Below are 20,499 nucleotides of genomic sequence, written 5' to 3'. Positions count from 1 at the left end.
CGGACTTCTGTTTGTCCTCATTCATCCATCTTCATGAACAAGGTTTAGCAGCCAATATGATTACTACATGTAAATCCGCCCTGGCCAGACCAATACTTTATGCCTTCCAGGTAGACTTTTCCAACAAATCCTCAACAAGATCCCTAAAGCCTGTGCAAAACTTTGGCCCGCAGCTCCTCCTAAGCCCATTTCATGGTCTTTGGACAAAGTTCTTCATTTAGCATCAACCCTGAATAATGAGGATTGCTCGCTGAAAGACTTGACTCAGAAGGCGATATTCTTGTTTGCACTAGCCTCGGGGCCAGAGTTAGCGAAATAGTGGCCCTCTCGAGGGATGATGACCACATTCAGTTCACAGACAATGGAGATCTGAACCTCTTTCCGGACCCGACGTTTCTCGCCCAAGAACGAGGTACCCACTAAAAGGTGGGGTCCCTGGAGAATCTTACCTCTGAAGGAAGAAGCATCCCTCTGCCCAGTGGAATGCCTAAAGGTCTATCTTCGTAGAACTTCAAACTTTAAGGGAGGTCAGCTTTTCAGGGGAGAGACTTTCGGTTCAACGTTATCCTTGAAACAGATTAGGGAGAAAATTACCTACTTCATTCGCAGAGCGGATCCAAACAGTACACCCGCAGGTCATGATCCGAGGAAGGTTGCCTCATCTCTGAATTTCTTCCAAACGATGTCGTTTGAAAGTCTTCGTGCTTATACTGGATGGAAGTCCTCGAGGGTCTTCTTCAAGCACTACGCGAAGCAATTACAAGAAATTAAGTTTCATGTGGTGGCGACGGGCAGTGTGATAAAACCCGCTGCTTGATTACTGCGAAGAACAGTGCACTATTAGGGACTTATAGTGAAGGGTGTACACGATAGACTCGTAAGACATATCGTGTTGAGTTTTGTGTTTAAGTGATAACACTATAGACAGTTCTCCCTACACAGGTGACATTAAGCATAATAAACTGACACAAGTGCCAGGCATTCTTATATGCACAGTGTTTTAGTAATAACAGATTGTAGAATGAAACTGCATGTTTCCATCGAGTGGCTAATGTTTTCCTTTTCAGGCAAACCCCTTTTTATCCTGTTATTACTGTTTATGCTCGTATGTAGAATTATTCAACATAGATTGTAATTGTTTACAACCATTATTTCTATTTTGTAATAAACAATAGAACGAATATTTGCGTCTCTTTCGCCCCAACTATTTATTAAAAAATTTATTTAAATGCATAAGTCAGAGCATCCTTGACTCTTTTGATAATTAAGTCAATACCAGAACTAAGATTCATGGTGTTCCAGGCAAACAGGTAAGACCTTGTTGTACTAGACTGTTCATTTTACTGTTTAAAGTGTTCCTACACATATATAAACTTGTCCGTCTCTTCACCACAGACCCGGGAGCTACAGTAATCTGCCCAAGCCAATTCCATCCTAGTACAGACTATGCTTTACGTATATGTTGACACTAATATACAAACTGTTTGCTAGATTATTCCCTGAACTCACAATCCTCGGGTTTTCTCCTCGAGTCTACCCAGACTCTTCCCTGTAGGGGGCAGGAAGCACTGACATATTTTATGATCAGCTGATCGATGTATAACGGTAACATCAAGTGTCTCCAGGTCTAAAGACCGAAGAGGAAAGATTTAGCTCGAGATGAACGGCACTATTGGAAATCCACAGATACATTAATGCTCTGGTACACTTCCATCATGACGACATGGCCTGAGCTCAAAAAAACAATTTTGAGCGTAGCAAAAAATCTATTTCTGGGTGAGGTAGCCATGTCGTCCTGATGGACCCACACTCTTTTGGGACAAAAGGAAAATGAATCCCTCCCTATAGTACTGTATCTGCAACACCTACAAAGCTACAAAGAATGACGGTGGCGCCTCGCGGTGGCGGATAGGCGCACTATTTGCAGAGCAGTAGTGACTCGTCGAGAGCGATGTCTCTAGAACAACTCACCCTATTCTTGCCTCTCTTTCCCCTCGTAGTGAAAGCTCTATTGGGGGTGTAGATAGCCATGAGACGTGTCAAGAATACGTCCTCTGATATTACGCGATATCCCTTCGTAAAATTATAAGGGATATTCGCTCCCGGAGTTAGAATTCTGGATACCTTTGGTAAATTCTCTGGGATATATCACTGTAGTCAAATATACCTAGGAAGCTACCTTTGAAGGAACTTCCATCAGGATGACATGGCTACCTCACCCAAAAATAGATTTTTCGGTACTCTCAACATCCGTTTTATATATGCATATATATATATATGCATATATATATATATATATATATATATATATATATATATATATATATATATATATATATATATATATATATATATATATATATAGTATATGATAAGCTATTTAAAATAAATGAGTCAAATGCCAACAGAACAAGGCTTCATGAAATACTGACTTCTCCCATTTTAACTGCAGAAAATAAAATTACTACAAATAAGTACTTAACGCTGAAAAATTATGAACCTGAGCAGATAACATACATAAACTGTCAGTTTGGTCCAGTATTTCAGTATTACCTTTTGTGCATCCATGGCTGTGGAGATTTCAGCCATGTTGCAAGAAATTGAAGATTTGGAAGCCTTCAACATACAAAAACTTGATATCTTATATTGCTATCATTTTCTTTATTACTGGCACAACATTCCAAAGCAGAACACTTTCAGAACAACTTACACCATCAAAGATTTATCTAAAGGGCACATATATTTTCGTATGAAATACCACCATCATCCAGAGGATTTTTGCTTTTTACAGATAGGCAAGATTTTCTGGTTTTGGTTGTTGTGTTTCAGCTTGCCATGGTATCTCAGGTCTTCACCATGGTTCTTGCTCTAGTGTTAGCATAGACTCCAGGTAAGTTTTGCAGCTACAAAAACAAATGGCTCATCATGGCTACCTTGGCAAGGGGCCATTAGCAACATCTCCTAAGCTACTTTATTTTTGTCTCAATCTCAGCCTAATTGTTAACTAGGAAAAGTTTGAGTTTGACCCAACAAAGAGGGTTGTATGCCTGGGGATTGAAACATACAGTAATTACACTGGTTCATTTGATGGATGAAAGACTTCAGAAGTTGCATTCATCAATTCAGGTGTGTCTTCATATCCAAGACAAGTGATAGAAATGCCTCAATGGTTATGTACCCTCTCAAGAAATCTGTCCATAGTAGCCAATTTCAGATATGTCTTAGATATAATGGTGTAGAGGCTTGCGTACTGCAGCCGGATGTAGCCCACAGTCTTATTGTTCCATATGCCAACCCTACTCCACCAATGCTACATTTCAGTTACATGCATTAAAAAAAAAGTTTGTTTCCATTATCTCAACCAAACAAGTTTCTGGTATCCATCTTAGGAGTTTTTGAGGATTTACAGTGATTGTAAGAAAGACACTTCTAGGAGCTCACCCAGAGGGTTAAAAATCTCCATCACATTCTAGAGGTTCTATAAGAATTTGGAAATTTTCAAGCTTCACACCTGTGGATTCCCAAGTATGGAATTGTTAAGAAGAGATTTTCAGGGAGGCCTTCACAAGACTGTATAGGAGCTTCCCTATCCACAACTATAAAACCAAATGGAGGACTTTCTTATATCAGTGCATTGAAAGGAGCTTTGGCCCAAATGAATCCACTGTTCCCCTTATATCTGATGTTCTTTTGCTTGCTTTTGACACTGCCAAAGATGTCGGTTTTGGAAATTAAAGGTTATACATTGACCTGCACCAGATATATTCAGCTGTAGGGAATTGGCATCAGCACCTTCATAGAGTTGAAGAGACTTGGGTTAAAACTTTGAGAAGGCATCTTCCTTCAAAATCTATTAATGTTCCCCACTGGGAACTCTTCTTTGCTTTGTCTGGCCTCTTTAAGCCATAATACGAACCCCAACACAGTTTCTGTGGATAATCTCTACCCAAAGGTAATTTCTTTTTTTCAGACTTACCTTTTGCAAGGACAGAGAATTTGCTCCATAATTTACAAGAATGTCATAGTTCAGTCTTTATGTTCTGGGATAATTGATTTTCTTTTTAGAACACTCAGAATTTTATAGAAGCATCATCTTGATTATTTTAAACCATATGTCAGATTTCAGATACAGGTCACACGAAATACTGTTTTCTTAAGGCTCAGAGTAGTTAGTCTAAAGCTTTCCGCGAACATTTATGTGGAAAAAACTGTTTGGGTCGAGGCTTAGCCACATGAAATTAGAGAATGTGGATATCAACTCAGTTTTGATGGCTGGCATTAAGAGGTGCCAAAGTACTTTTGCAATTTTATTTAAGAGATGTCACGGTAAGTTGTTACAGCAAGGCAAGTCTTGTCTGTTCTGTTCAGGAGGGAAATGCTCATTATCTTACTCATTTCATCACAGTATCTTGGTGGGCATAAAATAAGAATCCAAAAATTACCCCACACTTATTTTCACTAACAAGGTCACAATCCAATCTCAACCACCCCTGTTACGACTTAAGAGTTATGGAAATTTTCCTATCACCTTTCCAGTTGGCATCTGCTAGTTTCTTTTGGTGCCTTTTATTTCTTATAGAATGTTAAGAGATAAGCTCCCCACAATTCAAGGTAAAATTCATGCTCTGTCAAGGGTAAAGATTTATGGTTAAATATAATTTGGAAAAAAAAATTCCCAATTAAATACCATTATTTCTAACCCAAAACACCAAGGGAAACCATATGTTTATTTGTCAACCTACCAGGAGCATTGCAATTTTTCTACTGACATTCAAATGTCCAATGAATTTATGCAGATAAACACAAATAGGCTATGTTAATAGTAATGAGTTTGTTCCATATCATATTTTTCAATTATATTCAACTTTGCAAATGAAGTAATTTTCTTTTAAATGGTGTTGGAGCAAAATACAATCACATCCCATAAAATAAAATTTAGATTAAAACTTCAATAATTGGACAGCCTAAGCTATTATACATCATGTCTAGGAAAATTGCATAAACTTTCCATAATAATCATTCATAAATGAGTAACTACCTACAACGATGAAGAATTTGCATAGCTTTACATTAGAGATGTGATATTTCAAAGGTTATAATTTTTACAGGAAAGTATTTTTCATAAATATATCAGATGTGACTAATGGATAATCATTTCCTATTCTAAAATGAGTGAGAAAAAAAAATGCTTCCCTTAATATGTACAATAATCATAAATTCACAAAAACGTTAAAGTGTCATTATCGCAGAATGCTGCAAACTAACATGCTTATGGCAACTATACATAACTACTAATCACCAAAATCATTTAAATCATGCATATTTGAAAGGTATTCTTCAGTGGAACAGAAAGTATCACAATACATCTAACAGTACAGAAATAAAAATAAATGTATCCTCGGAGATTACCAACTTTTACCAAACATAATAGTCCTGCCTCACAGTAAACAAAATGTATTCTTAACCAATCTATGAAAATATATATATATATATAAAATGCTACAAAGCAACCAAAATTATCGAATCAGCCTTGATAAACTCAAATACTTCTTGTGTTCCACTGAGTTCAGATGCAACATAACAAGTAGAGATGCAAAACTAAAGTGCTTTTGCTGTGTTGTAATTGTAAACTTACCTCCACCTGCTTTCATATTTCTGCCTGTTGTCCCCAAGTAAAAATAGAAAACAAAATATGTTTGAAGCAGAGATTTTACATTATGTACATTCGACAACACAAGTTATTGCAAAATAAACTTAAATGTACACCAATAACAATGCCAGACAAACAATAAAAATATTAGCAATGATACATTCATGTATTTCTGTTAAGTAGTACTAAAAACAAAAACTAAAACCAAGCAGATATAACAATTCATTTTGGAGTTGACCTTATTAAAATAACACTAGTCAGTGGTGCTTTTCAGACTATTCATCAGTTCTAAGCAAAATTATAGCTCGTTTAAAAATTACGAACTTTTCCTATTAAGCTACCTCAACTTATGAAAATGGAGATGCTTTGGTAAAATTTAAAATAGACAATAAACTCATAGATGTTATCATTTACAAAATAGAGCCATGCATGAAGTTCAGGTCTTAAAATAGAGTATAGTGTAATGCAAAAATTATCTTTCAAATATCAATATGTGTAACTTACTGAGTTATATAAATATAGTCACATAGTTTACCTTTCACACAGTATACCAAACATTCACAAGGATAAAAATACTTTTTATTGTTTAAAAAGCTGTCTGTATAGTAAGTGAAGAATAAATTGTAATATTATTCAATTGACATTCTTGTAAGGCTCTCTTTTTGTCACTAAATTCAATAGAAACGAGAGGCACAATGCAAACTGATCTTGTTAAAGATATTTCTTGTTTTTATTATTAAGCTAATTTAACTAATTCTGGTAAGTGGTAATTTTTCTCTTGAAGCTAATATGCTACTTCAACTTATTAAGATACACAGATGCAGGTAAAACAGCACTATCCTTAAGGACATAACTTTTGTCTAAAACTCTTTTCATTTCATTCTACCATATGTATTTTACAGCCTGAGGAATTACAACCAGATAAAAAACTTAATTTTCTACAGAACAGACCTGTTAAATTTACTGGTGTCTTTAAATCTGGTCAAGCAAAGATAATGAGGATTAACCACAAAGTATAATAAGCAAAACAGTAGTTAAAAGTTTGGTAAAAATTCCATGGATTTAGTGAGGTCTTCCTTCACCTTCCATAATTTTCAACGTTTTGGTTCCATCTGCAGACCATAGATGTGTGCTGATACGAGTGGATAAAAAGACCAATCACTCATATCAAAAGCATTAAGACCTGTATGAAATTTCGCGTGTTAATACAAAATTTCAAAATACAGCATTGCAATTGTATTTGCTATTGTAAAATGGCTACTCGTGAAGAAATAAATCTATTTGTGCTGTCACTTCCCTTTATTTCATAATTTACAAAGCATTGTTAAAAGTATGAAATGGTATCATCATGAAAAGAAAATGTTAGCTGACAACTCAAAGTATAGTACCATAACCACTGTATGAATGATTTTAAAAAGCTAATGGGTGGCTGTCATCTTGAGCCAGTGAAGAGGATAAAATAGTTTGGGGCAAGGATGTTAAATATGCAATTTTCTAGCCTGATTACTTTTGTCCAAATTAATTAATAGTCATATATTGATAGAGATATATAATGCTCTATAGATCATACTTGCACTAAATCATGTACTATACACAAATTCCAAACTCAGTGATCTTACCTAAAGAAAATTGCTGGTGTTGATGAGGAAGGGTTGTGCGCTCATAACCAACTTGAACCTCATACAGTAATTTATTTTGTCAAACATCCAGACATGCCTCTTGCTAAGTTACCAATTGTATTCCAGTAAATTCTGGGATTGACTAGAGCTATTCCTTTGTTGACTTTAAAGATACCATTCCCTCTTTTTTTTCTTGTAGTATACCCCTCTATCTTTATGCCATGACAGTAATGCTGCTATACCCATTCCTAACTGAGAAGACAGATGAAGTACTGAAAGCTATACAGTTGATGTTATTTATCTTTTTCTAAGACTAGGAATACAAAGCTACTGGTGTTTCATGGTCTGGGGTCTAACTAGAAGCATATGAATTGAAAGTTGTGTAATTCAAACGGGTTTATGCAAAAATATACAGGTTACCATTCCAAACTAATGTTCAGTAATTTCTACTTGGACCCATCATAGAGCTATACTCATTCTTCTTTCCTCAACTCATGGGCTAAAGATTTACAGACAACCTGAATAAAAAAAGGGAAATAGTAAAAGAAAGTTATTCCATCCCAATCCAACCATGATAACCTAATATTTGCTTTTCCAACACTAATCTAGGTATCAAGTTCTCAATCATTATAGGATACCCTGACAAGAAATTTCCTTGTCCTGAATAGATGCAAGATTTGCTCATCACCAATGTCCACCGAACAGGGGAGGATGCATTTTCATTACCTACCCCAATGAAGTTGGGAGGAGTTTATGTTTTTGCCCCTGTTTTTCTGCTTGTTCGTTTGTCTGTTTGTTTGTGAATAACTTCCTGGATACAATTTTACCGAGTAGTGAAACATTCAGGGATTAATTATGTTGAGACATGGAAGTGATTCAATTTGTATAGTCCTAGGTCAAAGGTCAAGGTCATGCAAAAAGGTGACCGAATTAATCCTACCCTTAACCACAAGTTGGCACATAACAGTCACGCACATTTCAAATACAGTCTAAATTAATTCTGGGTAAGATAAGCTGGTTTTGAGAGATAAGCTGCTGTGGCAGAGGTCTGCACCCTCAGAGTGCTTTTTTAGTTTCTATCTACTGTTTTGGTCATTATAATTAAAACAATAACAATCTGTCTTCAGCAAGAGCAGATCCAAAGGCAGCAGTAAAATGAATGGGTCTTTCATCTGTATGAAGATATCAGCCATTAATAAAATATTCTATCAATAAAGATGCAGTGCAAAAGAATAAGTCCTAAGAAATTAAAGCTTGTAACAATATATTCACAGCCCTCATGACAGAACATTTATAGGATTTTATAATTTTGGACAATAATTTCATGCTTGATGAATACAGACAAGGGAAACAACAAAATCTTGCAAAAATTAAAAACGTTACAAACGGTAATACTGTGCTCTTTGATTTACAAAAACACTCCAAGGTTTTCTGTCTACAGTTCCTCACAAAATAATGAGAATTAATGTAGCCTAATCATTTTCAAAATAATAAATGTTTCTAAAAAATATTCTGCCAATATACTATTAAAAAGTAAAAATCATTGAGAATGTACAATGTTTCCAAGCCTAACAACAAAAAATTAAATCATAGGATGGTAGTTTAGGTTCAGCAGAAAAATACAAAATAATCATCGCAATCAATAATGTTAAAAGATTAGTCCTGTACTGATTTACAAGTTTTAAAAACATACAGTACTGACTGGTTTGGGGTGATCCAATGATAATATATATATAAAAAGAATCTATCTTTTAAAGTTAGTTTACCAAATATTCATAGAATACTTAACTAGATTAATTTAAAAAAATTATCTTTGAATACATACAAAAAAAAAAAGCTAACAGCATAGTGAGATCATCTGTGAACGTAAGTAAGATATACAGAAAAACTTTCACTTTAATATGCTCTGGGATTAACATCACCAGAAATGTATTATAATGGCCAAGAATAATTGTTCAAAAATTATCCTTCACACAAAAAAATATAATCCTTTTCCTGCAACTTTGGAATAATACCGAAAGAAGTTACTTCTGTATTGTTTAATGTACTAAGCGATACAGCGAAGGAAAATCGATAAAAATTTGAAGGTTGTAAAAACTTTTCAGGTAATCATAAGGTGAAGCCTCGGAAACTTTGTTAGCAGAATCAACTACATTAAATTGTTCATGTAGTGTGTAAACCATTACGGATAAATCCCTACGATCAACACCCAGAGCGGGAAAATATATTTACATCACTTCTAAATATTTAATGAAAGATCTAAATGAATGACGAAACCTCATTTTCCTTGATGCTTTCAAATCATATTACAGCATCTGCTTCCAGTTTTATTTCATAAGAAAAATCTTCTTTTAACAAGTTCCCTTGCAAAAGTGTACTTATAGTATTTTACCTGTAAGTAATACTGAGGGATCAGTATCTAAAAACAAAATATTAAAATAAAGAACTACAGCACAGAGACAGTACTAACACTGCAAGTCAATGTGCAATGAAATACGTTCAACAGCTGGAAGTACACTATATGTATTACATCGTAAATATAGAGTATAGTCATCAACCAAAGCAAAAAGAATACAGGTTATCCAGATTTTGGATCTTTAACAACTGGAGTCGTCTTAAGATCTTAAAAACATTGAACAATCAAGAAAGGATATAAAACCTTTCCATCAGAGTATTCGTCTAAATAAGATACGATTTAATAATGTCACAAGTTTAGAGAGTCAGCCTGAAAACTATTTTATCCTACTGAATTGGAGCTAACACTGCTAGTCTGAGAGCCCTACCCAGAGACAAGCTGTGAGCAATCTATGTGTGTGTGTGCCCTATTGATTACGCTATTAGTGCATTTTGAATACTGTATTCTGATTTATTATTTCAGCCTTTCATCAGATTTATGTACCGTAAATGTATTTGGTTGAAGCAACTTTTAAATCTGTTTATTCCATTTAAAGTTATGGGAGAAAGTATTGTACTGTACTGTAATTTAGAACATTTTGTTTTATCATAGTAAAGTATAGTACAATATTACTTAAGAAATTGGAACTCGCACACTGTAATTGAATAATCTAAATACACTATTTTAAACCCAATGAAGTATTCTATTGATGGCAGCCACTATTAATGCACTTAAAGATTTTAATTAAACATTTCCATTTTGCTCTTACCATTTGCATCTTAACACCTGCCACGAGAAGCTCCTCCACATAGTTCAGAGAAATTCCGATAGGCAATGCTTCAGTCGCAATCTATGTCCCAACATTTTAAATTCATAACCTCTTGGTTATGTGTTTTGAAATGTTATTTTGATAAAATAAATTTTTGAATATACTTACCCGGTGATTATAATAGCTGCAACTCTGTTGCTCGACAGAAAAACTCTACGGAAAAATTCGCCAGCGATCGCTACACAGGTAGGGGGTGTACTCAACAGCGCCATCTGTCGTTCAGATACCCAGTACTCATTGTAAACAAAGAACTCAATTTTCTCCTCGGTCCACTGCGTCTCTATTGGGGAGGAAGGGAGGGTCCTTTAATTTATAATCACCGGGTAAGTATATTCAAAAATTTATTTTATTATCAAAATAACATTTTTCAATATTTAACTTAGCCGGTGATTATAATAGCTGAGTCACACCCAGGGGGGTGGGTAGAGACCAGCAAAATATGTTTAAATCATATGAGCTAAGAATTTTTATTTCATTTTAGAAGTTATCAAAATAACTAAAACAAAATAAATAGGTACCTGGTAAGGAAGTCGACTTGAACAATTACTCTGCCTTTTTAAGTACGTCTTCCTTACGGAGCCTCGCGATCCTCTTAGGATGCTGAGCGACCCCTAGGAGCTGAAGTATCAAGGGTTGCAACCCATACAACAGGACCTCATCAAAACCTCTAATCTAGGCGCTTCTCAAGAAATGACTTTGACCACCCGTCAAATCAACTAGGATGCGAAAGGCTTCTTAGCCTTCCGGACAACCCAAAAACAACAATAAAAACATTTCAAGAGAAAGATTAAAAAGGTTATGGAATTAGGGAATTGTAGTGGTTGAGCCCTCAACCACTACTGCACTCGCTGCTACGAATGGTCCCAGAGTGTAGCAGTTCTCGTAAAGAGACTGGACATCCTTAAGATAAAAAGACGCGAACACTGACTTGCTTCTCCAATAGGTTGCGTCGATTATACTTCGCAGAGATCTATTTTGTTTAAAGGCCACGGAAGTTGCGACAGCTCTAACTTCGTGTGTCCTTACCTTCAGCAAAGCTTGGTCTTCCTCATTCAGATGGGAATGAGTTTCTCGTATTAACAGTCTGATAAAATAGGATAAAGCATTCTTTGACAAAGGCAAAAATGGTTTCTTAACTGAACACCATAAAGCTTCAGACGGGCCTCGTAAAGGTTTAGTTCGTTTTAAATAGAACTTTAGAGCTCTTACAGGGCATAAGACTCTTTCTAGTTCATTTCCAACCATACGATAAGTTTGGAATATCGAACGATTTTGGCCAAGGTCGAGAAGGCAGCTCGTTTTTGGCTAGAAAACCAAGTTGTAGAACATGTAGCCGTTTCAGATGAGAATCCGATGTTCTTGCTGAAGGCATGAATCTCACTGACTCTTTTAGCTGTGGCTAAGCATACCAGGAAAAGTGTCTTTAAGGTGAGATCTTTCAGGGAGGCTGATTGTAGCGGCTCGAACCTGTCTGACATAAGGAATCTTAGTACCACGTCTAAATTCCAACCAGGTGTAACCAAACGACGCTCCTTCGTGGTCTCAAAAGACTTAAGGAGGTCCTGTAGATCTTTATTGTTGGAAAGATCTAAGCCTCTGTGACGGAAGACTGATGCCAACATGCTTCTGTAACCCTTGATAGTGGGAGCTGAAAGAGATCGTTCTTTCCTCAGATATAAGAGGAAGTCAGCTATTTGAGTTACAGAGGTAATGGTCGAGGATACGGATACTGACTTGCACCAGTTTCGGAAGATTTCCCACTTCGATTGGTAGACTCTAAGGGTGGATGTTCTCCTTGCTCTAGCAATCGCTCTGGCTGCCTCCTTCGAAAAGCCTCTAGCTCTCGAGAGTCTTTCGATAGTCTGAAGGCAGTCAGACGAAGAGCGTGGAGGCCTTGGTGTACCTTCTTTACGTGTGGCTGACGTAGAAGGTCCACCCTTAGGGGAAGTGTTCTGGGAACGTCTACTAGCCATCGAAGTACCTCGCTTCTGCAGTACCTTGTTGACAATCTTGAACGGAGGGAATGCATATAGATCTAGATGTGACCAATCTAGGAGAAAGGCATCTATATGAACTGCTGCTGGGTCCGGGATTGGTGAGCAAAATATTGGGAGCCTCTTGGTCATCGAGGTTGCGAAGAGATCTATGGTTGGCTGGCCCCAGGTGGCCCAAAGTCTCTTGCATACATCCTTGTGGAGGGTCCATTCTGTTGGAATTATTTGTCCCTTCCGACTGAGACAATCTGCCATGACATTCAAGTTGCCTTGGATGAACCTCGTTACTAGTGATATGTTTAGACCTTTTGACCAGGTGAGGAGGTCCCTTGCTATCTCGTACAACGTCAGAGAGTAGGTCCCTCCTTGCTTGGAGATGTACGCCAAAGCCGTGGTGTTGTCCGAGTTCACCTCCACCACTTTGCCTTGAAGAAGAGACCTGAAGCTTTTCCAGGCCAGACGTACTGCCAGTAGCTCCTTGCAGTTGAAATGCATTGTCCTTTGACTCGAGTTCCATATTCCCGAGCATTCCCGACCGTCTAATGTCGCACCCCAGCCTACGTCCGATGCGCCCGAGAAGAGAACGTGGTTGGGAGTCTGAACAGCCAGGGGAAGACCCTCTCTTAGGTTGATATTGTCCTTTCACCAAGTCAGACAAGACTTTATCTTTTCGGAAACCGGGATCGAGACCGCTTCTAGCGTCTTGTCCTTTTTCCATTGAAAAGCTAGATGGTATTGAAGAGGACGGAGGTGTAGTCTTCCTAGTGACACAAATTGTTCCACGGATGACAGCGACCCTACCAGACTCATCCACAGCCTGACTGAGCAGCGTTCCTTCTTCAGCATCTTCTGGATGGATAGCAGGGCTGGGGGCTGATCGTCTTGTTGTTCAGCAACGTCCTCATCAGAGGGTTCCTCATCCGAAACTGATGAGGAAACGGCAACGGAGTGGGCAACGTCTGGCTCGCTGAATCCGGTCGCACTGGTGGATGCGTGACGGAGCCGGACCCAATATCATGGAACTGCTGCACAGTCTGCTGAACTGTCAACAACCATGGGTGCGCGAGGAAGCACAGCGTCCACCCGAGACTGTCTAGACCGTCTGGCTTGTGCAGTCAACACCCTACCGGGTTGCTGAGGTTGACGCACTGCGTCACAACAAGTCACCTCTGCTGGTTGTTGAACGTCCTGAACGTCAACAACCACCTCCTAGCGTCGCTTAACGTCAACGTGCGGCTGGCAACCCACACTGGGTCGCATCGGTGGAGGAACCACCTCAACTGGCAGACGCGAGTAGGTTACCTCAGCGTCAACAGGGCGCACAACCGACCGGTTGGAAGGTGCCAGTCGGTTGTTGGCCAGAAGGTTCGGTAGCAACCTTCTCCGCATTTAAGTCCTCTATCAAGGACGCAAGCTTGGACTGCATGTCTTGCAGCAAAGCCCATTTAGGGTCTACGGGAGCAGGTGTGGCAACAGACGGGGTTAGCGACTGAGGCGGAACCGTTTACCATCCCTGAAAGCCTTGTTATGCGTGACATAATAGTACAGCAAAACTTCAAAGGCTCGACAACAGCTGTGAAGTTGACCTGTAAACAACTTGGAGCGTCTCCTGGCTAGGCGCCAGGGCGAGTCTACCAGAATTGAGAAGTCTATCTGGGCAGAGGCATGAACTCCCAAGCCGAGAACTTCTCTCGTGTCATATCAGACTCTCGCTCTATAAACCAGTTTAAAAGAAGGGAAAGCAAAGGCTGTATCCCCCAAACTCCTCCTGGTGAAAAACCAGTCGCCTAGCCAACGTAACGCTCTCTAGGAGAGCGAGAGAGCACTAGCTTAAAAACAACGGCTTCGAAGTAGCTAGGCCTAGTGTAAGCTCTGACGTTTAGGCGAACGAGGAGCAGCAGTTACAAAAAGATCCGGACGAAGATCCTTAAAAAAATCATCATGATTTAATTAAAGTCCATAGGAGGCTAAGCAGCTTTAGGCTCCTCTCCATTTGACAGAGTCCTCAAGGGAATATCAGTAGGAGGGAGAACAGCAACTTCCTCATCTACAGGAACCTTGTCCGATAAAAGCTGAGTCTCTCACTGGTGCATTAGTAGCGGACCAGAACGCAACGTCATGTAACTGCTTGACAGTCTGTGAACTGTCAACAACTGAAATGTCAACCACAACAGGTGCGTGAGGACGCACAGCGTCCACTCGAGACTGCTTTGACTGCCTAGACTGAGCAGTCAAAACGACTCTAGAATGCGGAGGTTGACGCACAGCGTCAAAACAAGTCAACTCCGATTGTTAGTGAACGTCTTGAACGTCCACAGGAGCATCAGCAAGTGGCCTAACGTCCAAATGCGGCTGAAAAACCACACGAGACCGCATCGAGTGTGGTTCTAAACAACCTGACTGACGTGACTAAGCTACGCCAACGTCAACAGTAAGCACAAAGGAACGTTAGGTTGGCTGAAAGCCAGGATATCGATGAGATAAACGGCTAGACTCAACGGACTAATCGGCAGAATAGTCTTCCATAAGGGAGGCAAGCATATACTGCATGTCTTGCCATACAACCCATTAAGGATCAACGGAAATGGTTGTGGTAAGAGACGAGGGTAACGTCTGTGACCGCAACACTTTGCCTACAAAAAAAGACTCTCGGAGTCTGTGTTACGCTTTTGTTAGGCGGCGAGCAGTTATCCGATGACTGCATAGGGTCAGAGCTGTTCTAATGGTTGCAACCAGGACGCTGGACCTGTCCTGAAAGGACTGACTTTCGCTTAAGGGCTTCGAAACCTTGTGACAGGTTTCTTATGCGAAAAGCCTACGGATGACGAGGAGAAACAACGTCTCTCTCGTCTTATGGTAAGGGAGATCTTGGTAAGATACACCCGATACCATAGAGGGAAAAACGTCTGTTCGTTGGTCAAGGCCTCTCGAACCCATAAGTCGTTTGACATTACTTCTCCCCTGGGCTTGGGAGCATGTAACAGGTCCCGGACTAGGTGAACGACAGGCACGAACAGACGAACCCTCGGACGCAACACTGTAACACTTTGCGCCTCAGACGCAACACTGTAACACTTTGCGCATATCACTTTATCACTTTGATTTTCTGTTTTGCACTTATTTCTACCTGAAACACGCAATTCTACCCTTCATTAAAAGGTAGTAATTGCGAAATCAGTCGTATAATGCAAGCTCATTAATACCAGCAAAAAACAGAAAACATATATTAAGATAAAAAAATCAGTGGTTGGGAAAGAGACTAAACACTAGTTCATATAACTACGTTTTCAATCTCTCACCGCACATAGCCTGGGGACGAGAATAAAAACCTAAAAACGTTTTATCCTTCCTCCCCGTACAGCGACTAGGGACGCGAGTAACACGAGAACAACGTTACCCGCTTGAACGGAACGTTTTCTCTCCTCTCTCTCCCTCCGTCTCTATCTCTCTCTCTCTTTCTCTCTTGATTTTGCACCTAAGAGAAGAGCCCAATTATATTTCGTCAAAAAAAACATGTTATTTGACTAAAGGAAAAAACTGAAAGGTTTTTCAATAAAAAGTTCCTTTAAATTAGAATTTAAAACATTTAAGCTAAGAAAGAATGAACAAAACGTCAGAATCGATTTACTCTTACTGCAAAGTGAAACCGTGATACACTCTCTCTATCGTAACGATAGAGCGCATGTTGAACGTCCTGAACGTCAACAACTGCGTAGCATAAAAAAACTAAACGTTAGTTCATCTTTGAAAACAGTACGAAGACTATCAAAGAAATTCTTTCATAAAATATTACATTTAAAAAGTTTTAAATCCTTAGCTCTTTAAAAGCTAATTACGATATAAAGGGCTCAACGTTGATTAACTTCGGTTTCCAAGTTAGGACCCGCCTACTCTCAGGAAAGGTCTATATAAACAAAACATTAAAATTCATTTTTATATGTTTATAATAAATGGAAAGTTAATCGAAGAGGCCTAATAAAGGTGGAGAGATATAAAATATATAGAGGAAAATATATAACGTGATAAGAATTACTAAAGGCCTAAACACACTTCCGTCTAAGGGAAGGGTCGGCCATTTAAAAGTGAAAGAAAGTCCATACTCTCTTTGTCACCATAATTAAATCTATCCAAAAGGAGTTCAAGATTTAAGATGAAGATATAACACCTGCATAGCGAAAGCTCAAAACTAGAATAAAGTACTTCACCAATTAGTTGTGAAAAAACTCCAGTTTAGCAACGGCGAATAAGAGCGTCTTGTCGATAGCTCGACAGAGAAAAAATTGAGTTCTTTGTTTACAATGAGTACTGGGTATCTGAACGATAGATGGCGCTGTTGAGTACACCCCCTACCTGTGTAGCGATCGCTGGCGAATTTTTCCGTAGAGTTTTTCTGTCGAGCAACAGAGTTGCAGCTATTATAATCACCGGCTAAGTTAAATATTGAAAATTTTGGGATATACAATGTAATAATGCCATTATTTCACTTATCATGTCAATAATGATAGATAAGATTAAAAACTTGTGTTTGATATATTTATTCTGCTAATGAGAAATGGAAGCCAAATCTAATGGTTGAACAGATGCTGGAATGCAAATCTACAACTTACTCCCCCAAAAAACCTGCCCATACAGCTAATGTGCACATAGTAATATGTACTGCTTGCCAGAACAGAAGAGCAAGGAGATAATGATTAATTGCGAGCGAAGCGAGCCATTGAGAAGAAATGACCAATTGAACTAAGGGATTTATCAGACAAATTGAATTAACATCAAAATACTCTGCAGCAGGGCTAATGTACATAGCGCAGTATTGGTTTTCATAACAGAGGAACATAGAGCTAATGTTGAATTGTGAGCAAAGTGAGCTATGTCGAAGCAAAGATCAAGAGGTAATTAAAGAATGTTAATTCCGCAGACCAAATTACCAATAAATACTCTTATTCAAGTAAGGGGGTGTTTTTAATGATGGAAGGGATCCTTGGAAATGGAATGAAAAATTCCCTTCTATGCATTCAGAAGGCCTTGTCTGTCGTCCTACAAAGATTCCAGTGTTTTGAACATTTTTTCATGATAACTGGCAGAAACTTAGTTTTTGAGTTAGGCAGTTGACTCAACCACTCCTACAAATGACTAAGTTCTAACAAATTATTATCAATAACATAAAATAAAACTGTTATAGGGTGTATTTTAAGGTGTTTCAAACACTTCTTATGACAAAACTAGTGGAAACCCATATCTTCTTAGCTATGATAGTTGACCCACCATAACTAAAAAAAACTATGGGTTTTCATCTTTGATCATCATCAAAAACATTCAAAACACCAAGTACACCAGGTACCAGTTTCATTTTCTTCTCAGCAATTTTTGTACTACAGTATTCTATAATTTTACTTTAGATTTTAACCTAGGGATTAGGAAAGGATCTCATATGCATTCCTTATTCTTTTTTAACAACTTTCTTTGGAGCATAACTTTTATCACATGAGGAATTTGGATGATAAATTGTGGATAGCAACATAACTCTTGGAATTAGATAATAAACCTCTACAAACTTGGCAAGGATATTTTTCTATGTCTTCATATTTAACATGTGCTATTTTTCATTTCCAGATTGATATCTGTTAAAAACCTGCTTACAACATTCATATGAAATAGATATGAACTACTGACAAGAAAAGTGAATAGACTTACCAAATTAGGATACGAAATCTAATTCAAGAGCTAAATGATAATCAATGAGAGAATGAAAAATTATCATATCTGTGTTGAATGACAATAAACTCAGCTGTGTTGTAGATGTGATGTGGTCTTAATTTAGAGTAAATTAAAATATTAATTCAAGGAGACTCCCACATTTGTTACTAGCATCCTACTTTTATTATACTAGATTATATTTCACCAATCATTTACCATAAGTTTCCCTTTAGATTCAGTAGAATCGATAAACTCAGTTGCCTTAAAATTCCTAAAAACTCGCATGGTTAAAAATTAAAAATTTCAAAAAAAAGAGACCATATAAATCTTATTAAATGGATCTTTCATATGCACTAAGGAAAATACAGTACAGTATCAGAGTTACTGTACAAAGCGGATATCCACAAACTAAAGGTGGCATATACAACAATAATTAGCAAAGGAATAAAAAGACAATGACTTACTGTCTTTTCTTTGGATGATGCCGAACTACATGAAGAATTCGACCAGGTGGATATAATGGTTGATGAACAGTTAAAGCAATAGATGAATCTGATGGATGGGATGCATGATCTCTCATGGCTGCACGTGTAGTAGAAAATTCTTCTGCTTCGCCTCCACTATCTTCCCAAGCACCACAACATCGCACAGATGAAGTAATAATCTTCCACTGTATGAAAGATATACAAAACTATAAATTGCTGATCATATCTCCCACTTAAATATAATGAAACACAATTTCCCTCAAATTAAAAATATCCTACAATAATTATATTTGAAATACATTTAAGGCTTTATCTAAGAGAGAAAAAGAAATTGACATTCAAATATTAACGGGAAGGAATTTTATATTGCAAGGATTTCATTAAACAACTCTCAAACAACGTAAAGTACAAGAAAGATACAAATATTTGATATATTGTAATATATTCCATACCTTAGGATCTCGTGATCTCTGAATTGCATTGATTAAATCTGCCCTCATTGCCTCCATTTGATTGAGGCCAATACGAGGAACGACATCTTTACCAACAACAACGGAAGTGATGAAAGCTCTTGTGTATTCTGCTGCTGGCATGCTGTTACAGTAAATAAAAGGATACAGAAAAAATAATGATTAAAAATACAGATACTATGAACAAAATTTCCAAGATTTACTGAAAAAAACTTACAACGTAATACCTGTAATCATAAATTATTTGTGAAAGCATTGATTCCTCTTTATATGCTCCCACAGGACTTTTTATAAATTTCCATACCTCAAGATGCAAATCTATCATCTCCTTTAGGTTAAATCCTACTTGATTATTCTTACCCCCTTCATTTCCCTCTTTCTTTGAGTCCGGGAAAACTTAAGGCTACCAGGATGCCTGTACAACCATTCTTTGCTTCTTGAAATATATTCCAGAAGGTGGTTTTCCTCATTACATAATCTTAAAATAAAGTATGAATAAACCTCTAAAACATACTGAAACCTTAATACAGATCAGTGACCCACCTGAGAAGACCACCGGGTGGAGAATATGCAAAACAGCTCAGGTTTGGGGTGGTCTTGCTTCATTAAAATAGCTAGGATGGCAGCAGTTCCTGCTCCCAGTGAGTGACCAACTAGCACCAAATCGTATAATTGAGTTCCACGAGGAAGTATCAAAACTAAATGCCCTAGCTAGAATTCTGTCATCTTTCAGCTTACTGTCGTATATACTCAGCTGCTGATACCATCCCCTACGGAAAAAAAGTTTTATCAATAATGTGATACTTAAAAAGTCAAATGAACTAAATGGTGAATTACTTACAACACTTTACAGTGACATAAAGCTTCACAACACTACTGCGACACCACCAGCTTGCCTTTCATTTTTATTTTTTTTTTTAAATAGATAATGAAGACCAATGAATTCTCCAGATAATATAGAAATATTGGGATATCAGAAATTCAAAAGCCAAGTCTCACGCTGATATGTGAAATATTAACTTAGTTCAGCTATATTTAGTTTACTCCAGGACATGCCATGTCACTTAAAGGCACAATTTCACAAATATATAAGTTTCTACTCTACAAGACTGGAAATGATAATGACCAGAAAAAAAAATACAAGAATTTTGCAAAGTAAGACAATTCACTACATCAGATAAATAGCACTTCTGTTTATGAATGTAATGCAGTGGTAAGACAGGTAAAGGTATTTAGCACAAGTGGATTTCAAAAAGCACATAAAATGAAAGGAACATTGTAACAATGCAGATTAAAAAATACACACAAAACAATGAGTGAAATGCTGAAAGCACCAAAAACATAAAACAAAAATATAAAGGAA

The 20,499-nt window shown here is 37.6% G+C and overlaps 1 protein-coding gene across 1 annotated transcript in view; it reads right to left on the bottom strand.

The window, feature by feature from the left end:
• Positions 1 to 20,499, bottom strand: part of LOC137620689 (diacylglycerol lipase-alpha-like) — a 788,256-nt gene that overhangs the window by 67,189 nt on the left and 700,568 nt on the right. Inside the window, 6 exon segments of the mRNA XM_068351035.1 lie at positions 18,646 to 18,851; positions 19,119 to 19,260; positions 19,680 to 19,726; positions 19,728 to 19,820; positions 19,822 to 19,872; positions 19,874 to 19,906. Of these exon segments, the coding sequence (XP_068207136.1) occupies positions 18,646 to 18,851; positions 19,119 to 19,260; positions 19,680 to 19,726; positions 19,728 to 19,820; positions 19,822 to 19,872; positions 19,874 to 19,906 (572 nt within the window).

The sequence above is a fragment of the Palaemon carinicauda genome, chromosome 27, assembly GCF_036898095.1.
Source record: "Palaemon carinicauda isolate YSFRI2023 chromosome 27, ASM3689809v2, whole genome shotgun sequence".
Lineage (NCBI taxonomy): Eukaryota > Metazoa > Arthropoda > Malacostraca > Decapoda > Palaemonidae > Palaemon > Palaemon carinicauda.
This window is presented reverse-complemented; position numbering and strand designations above follow the sequence as displayed.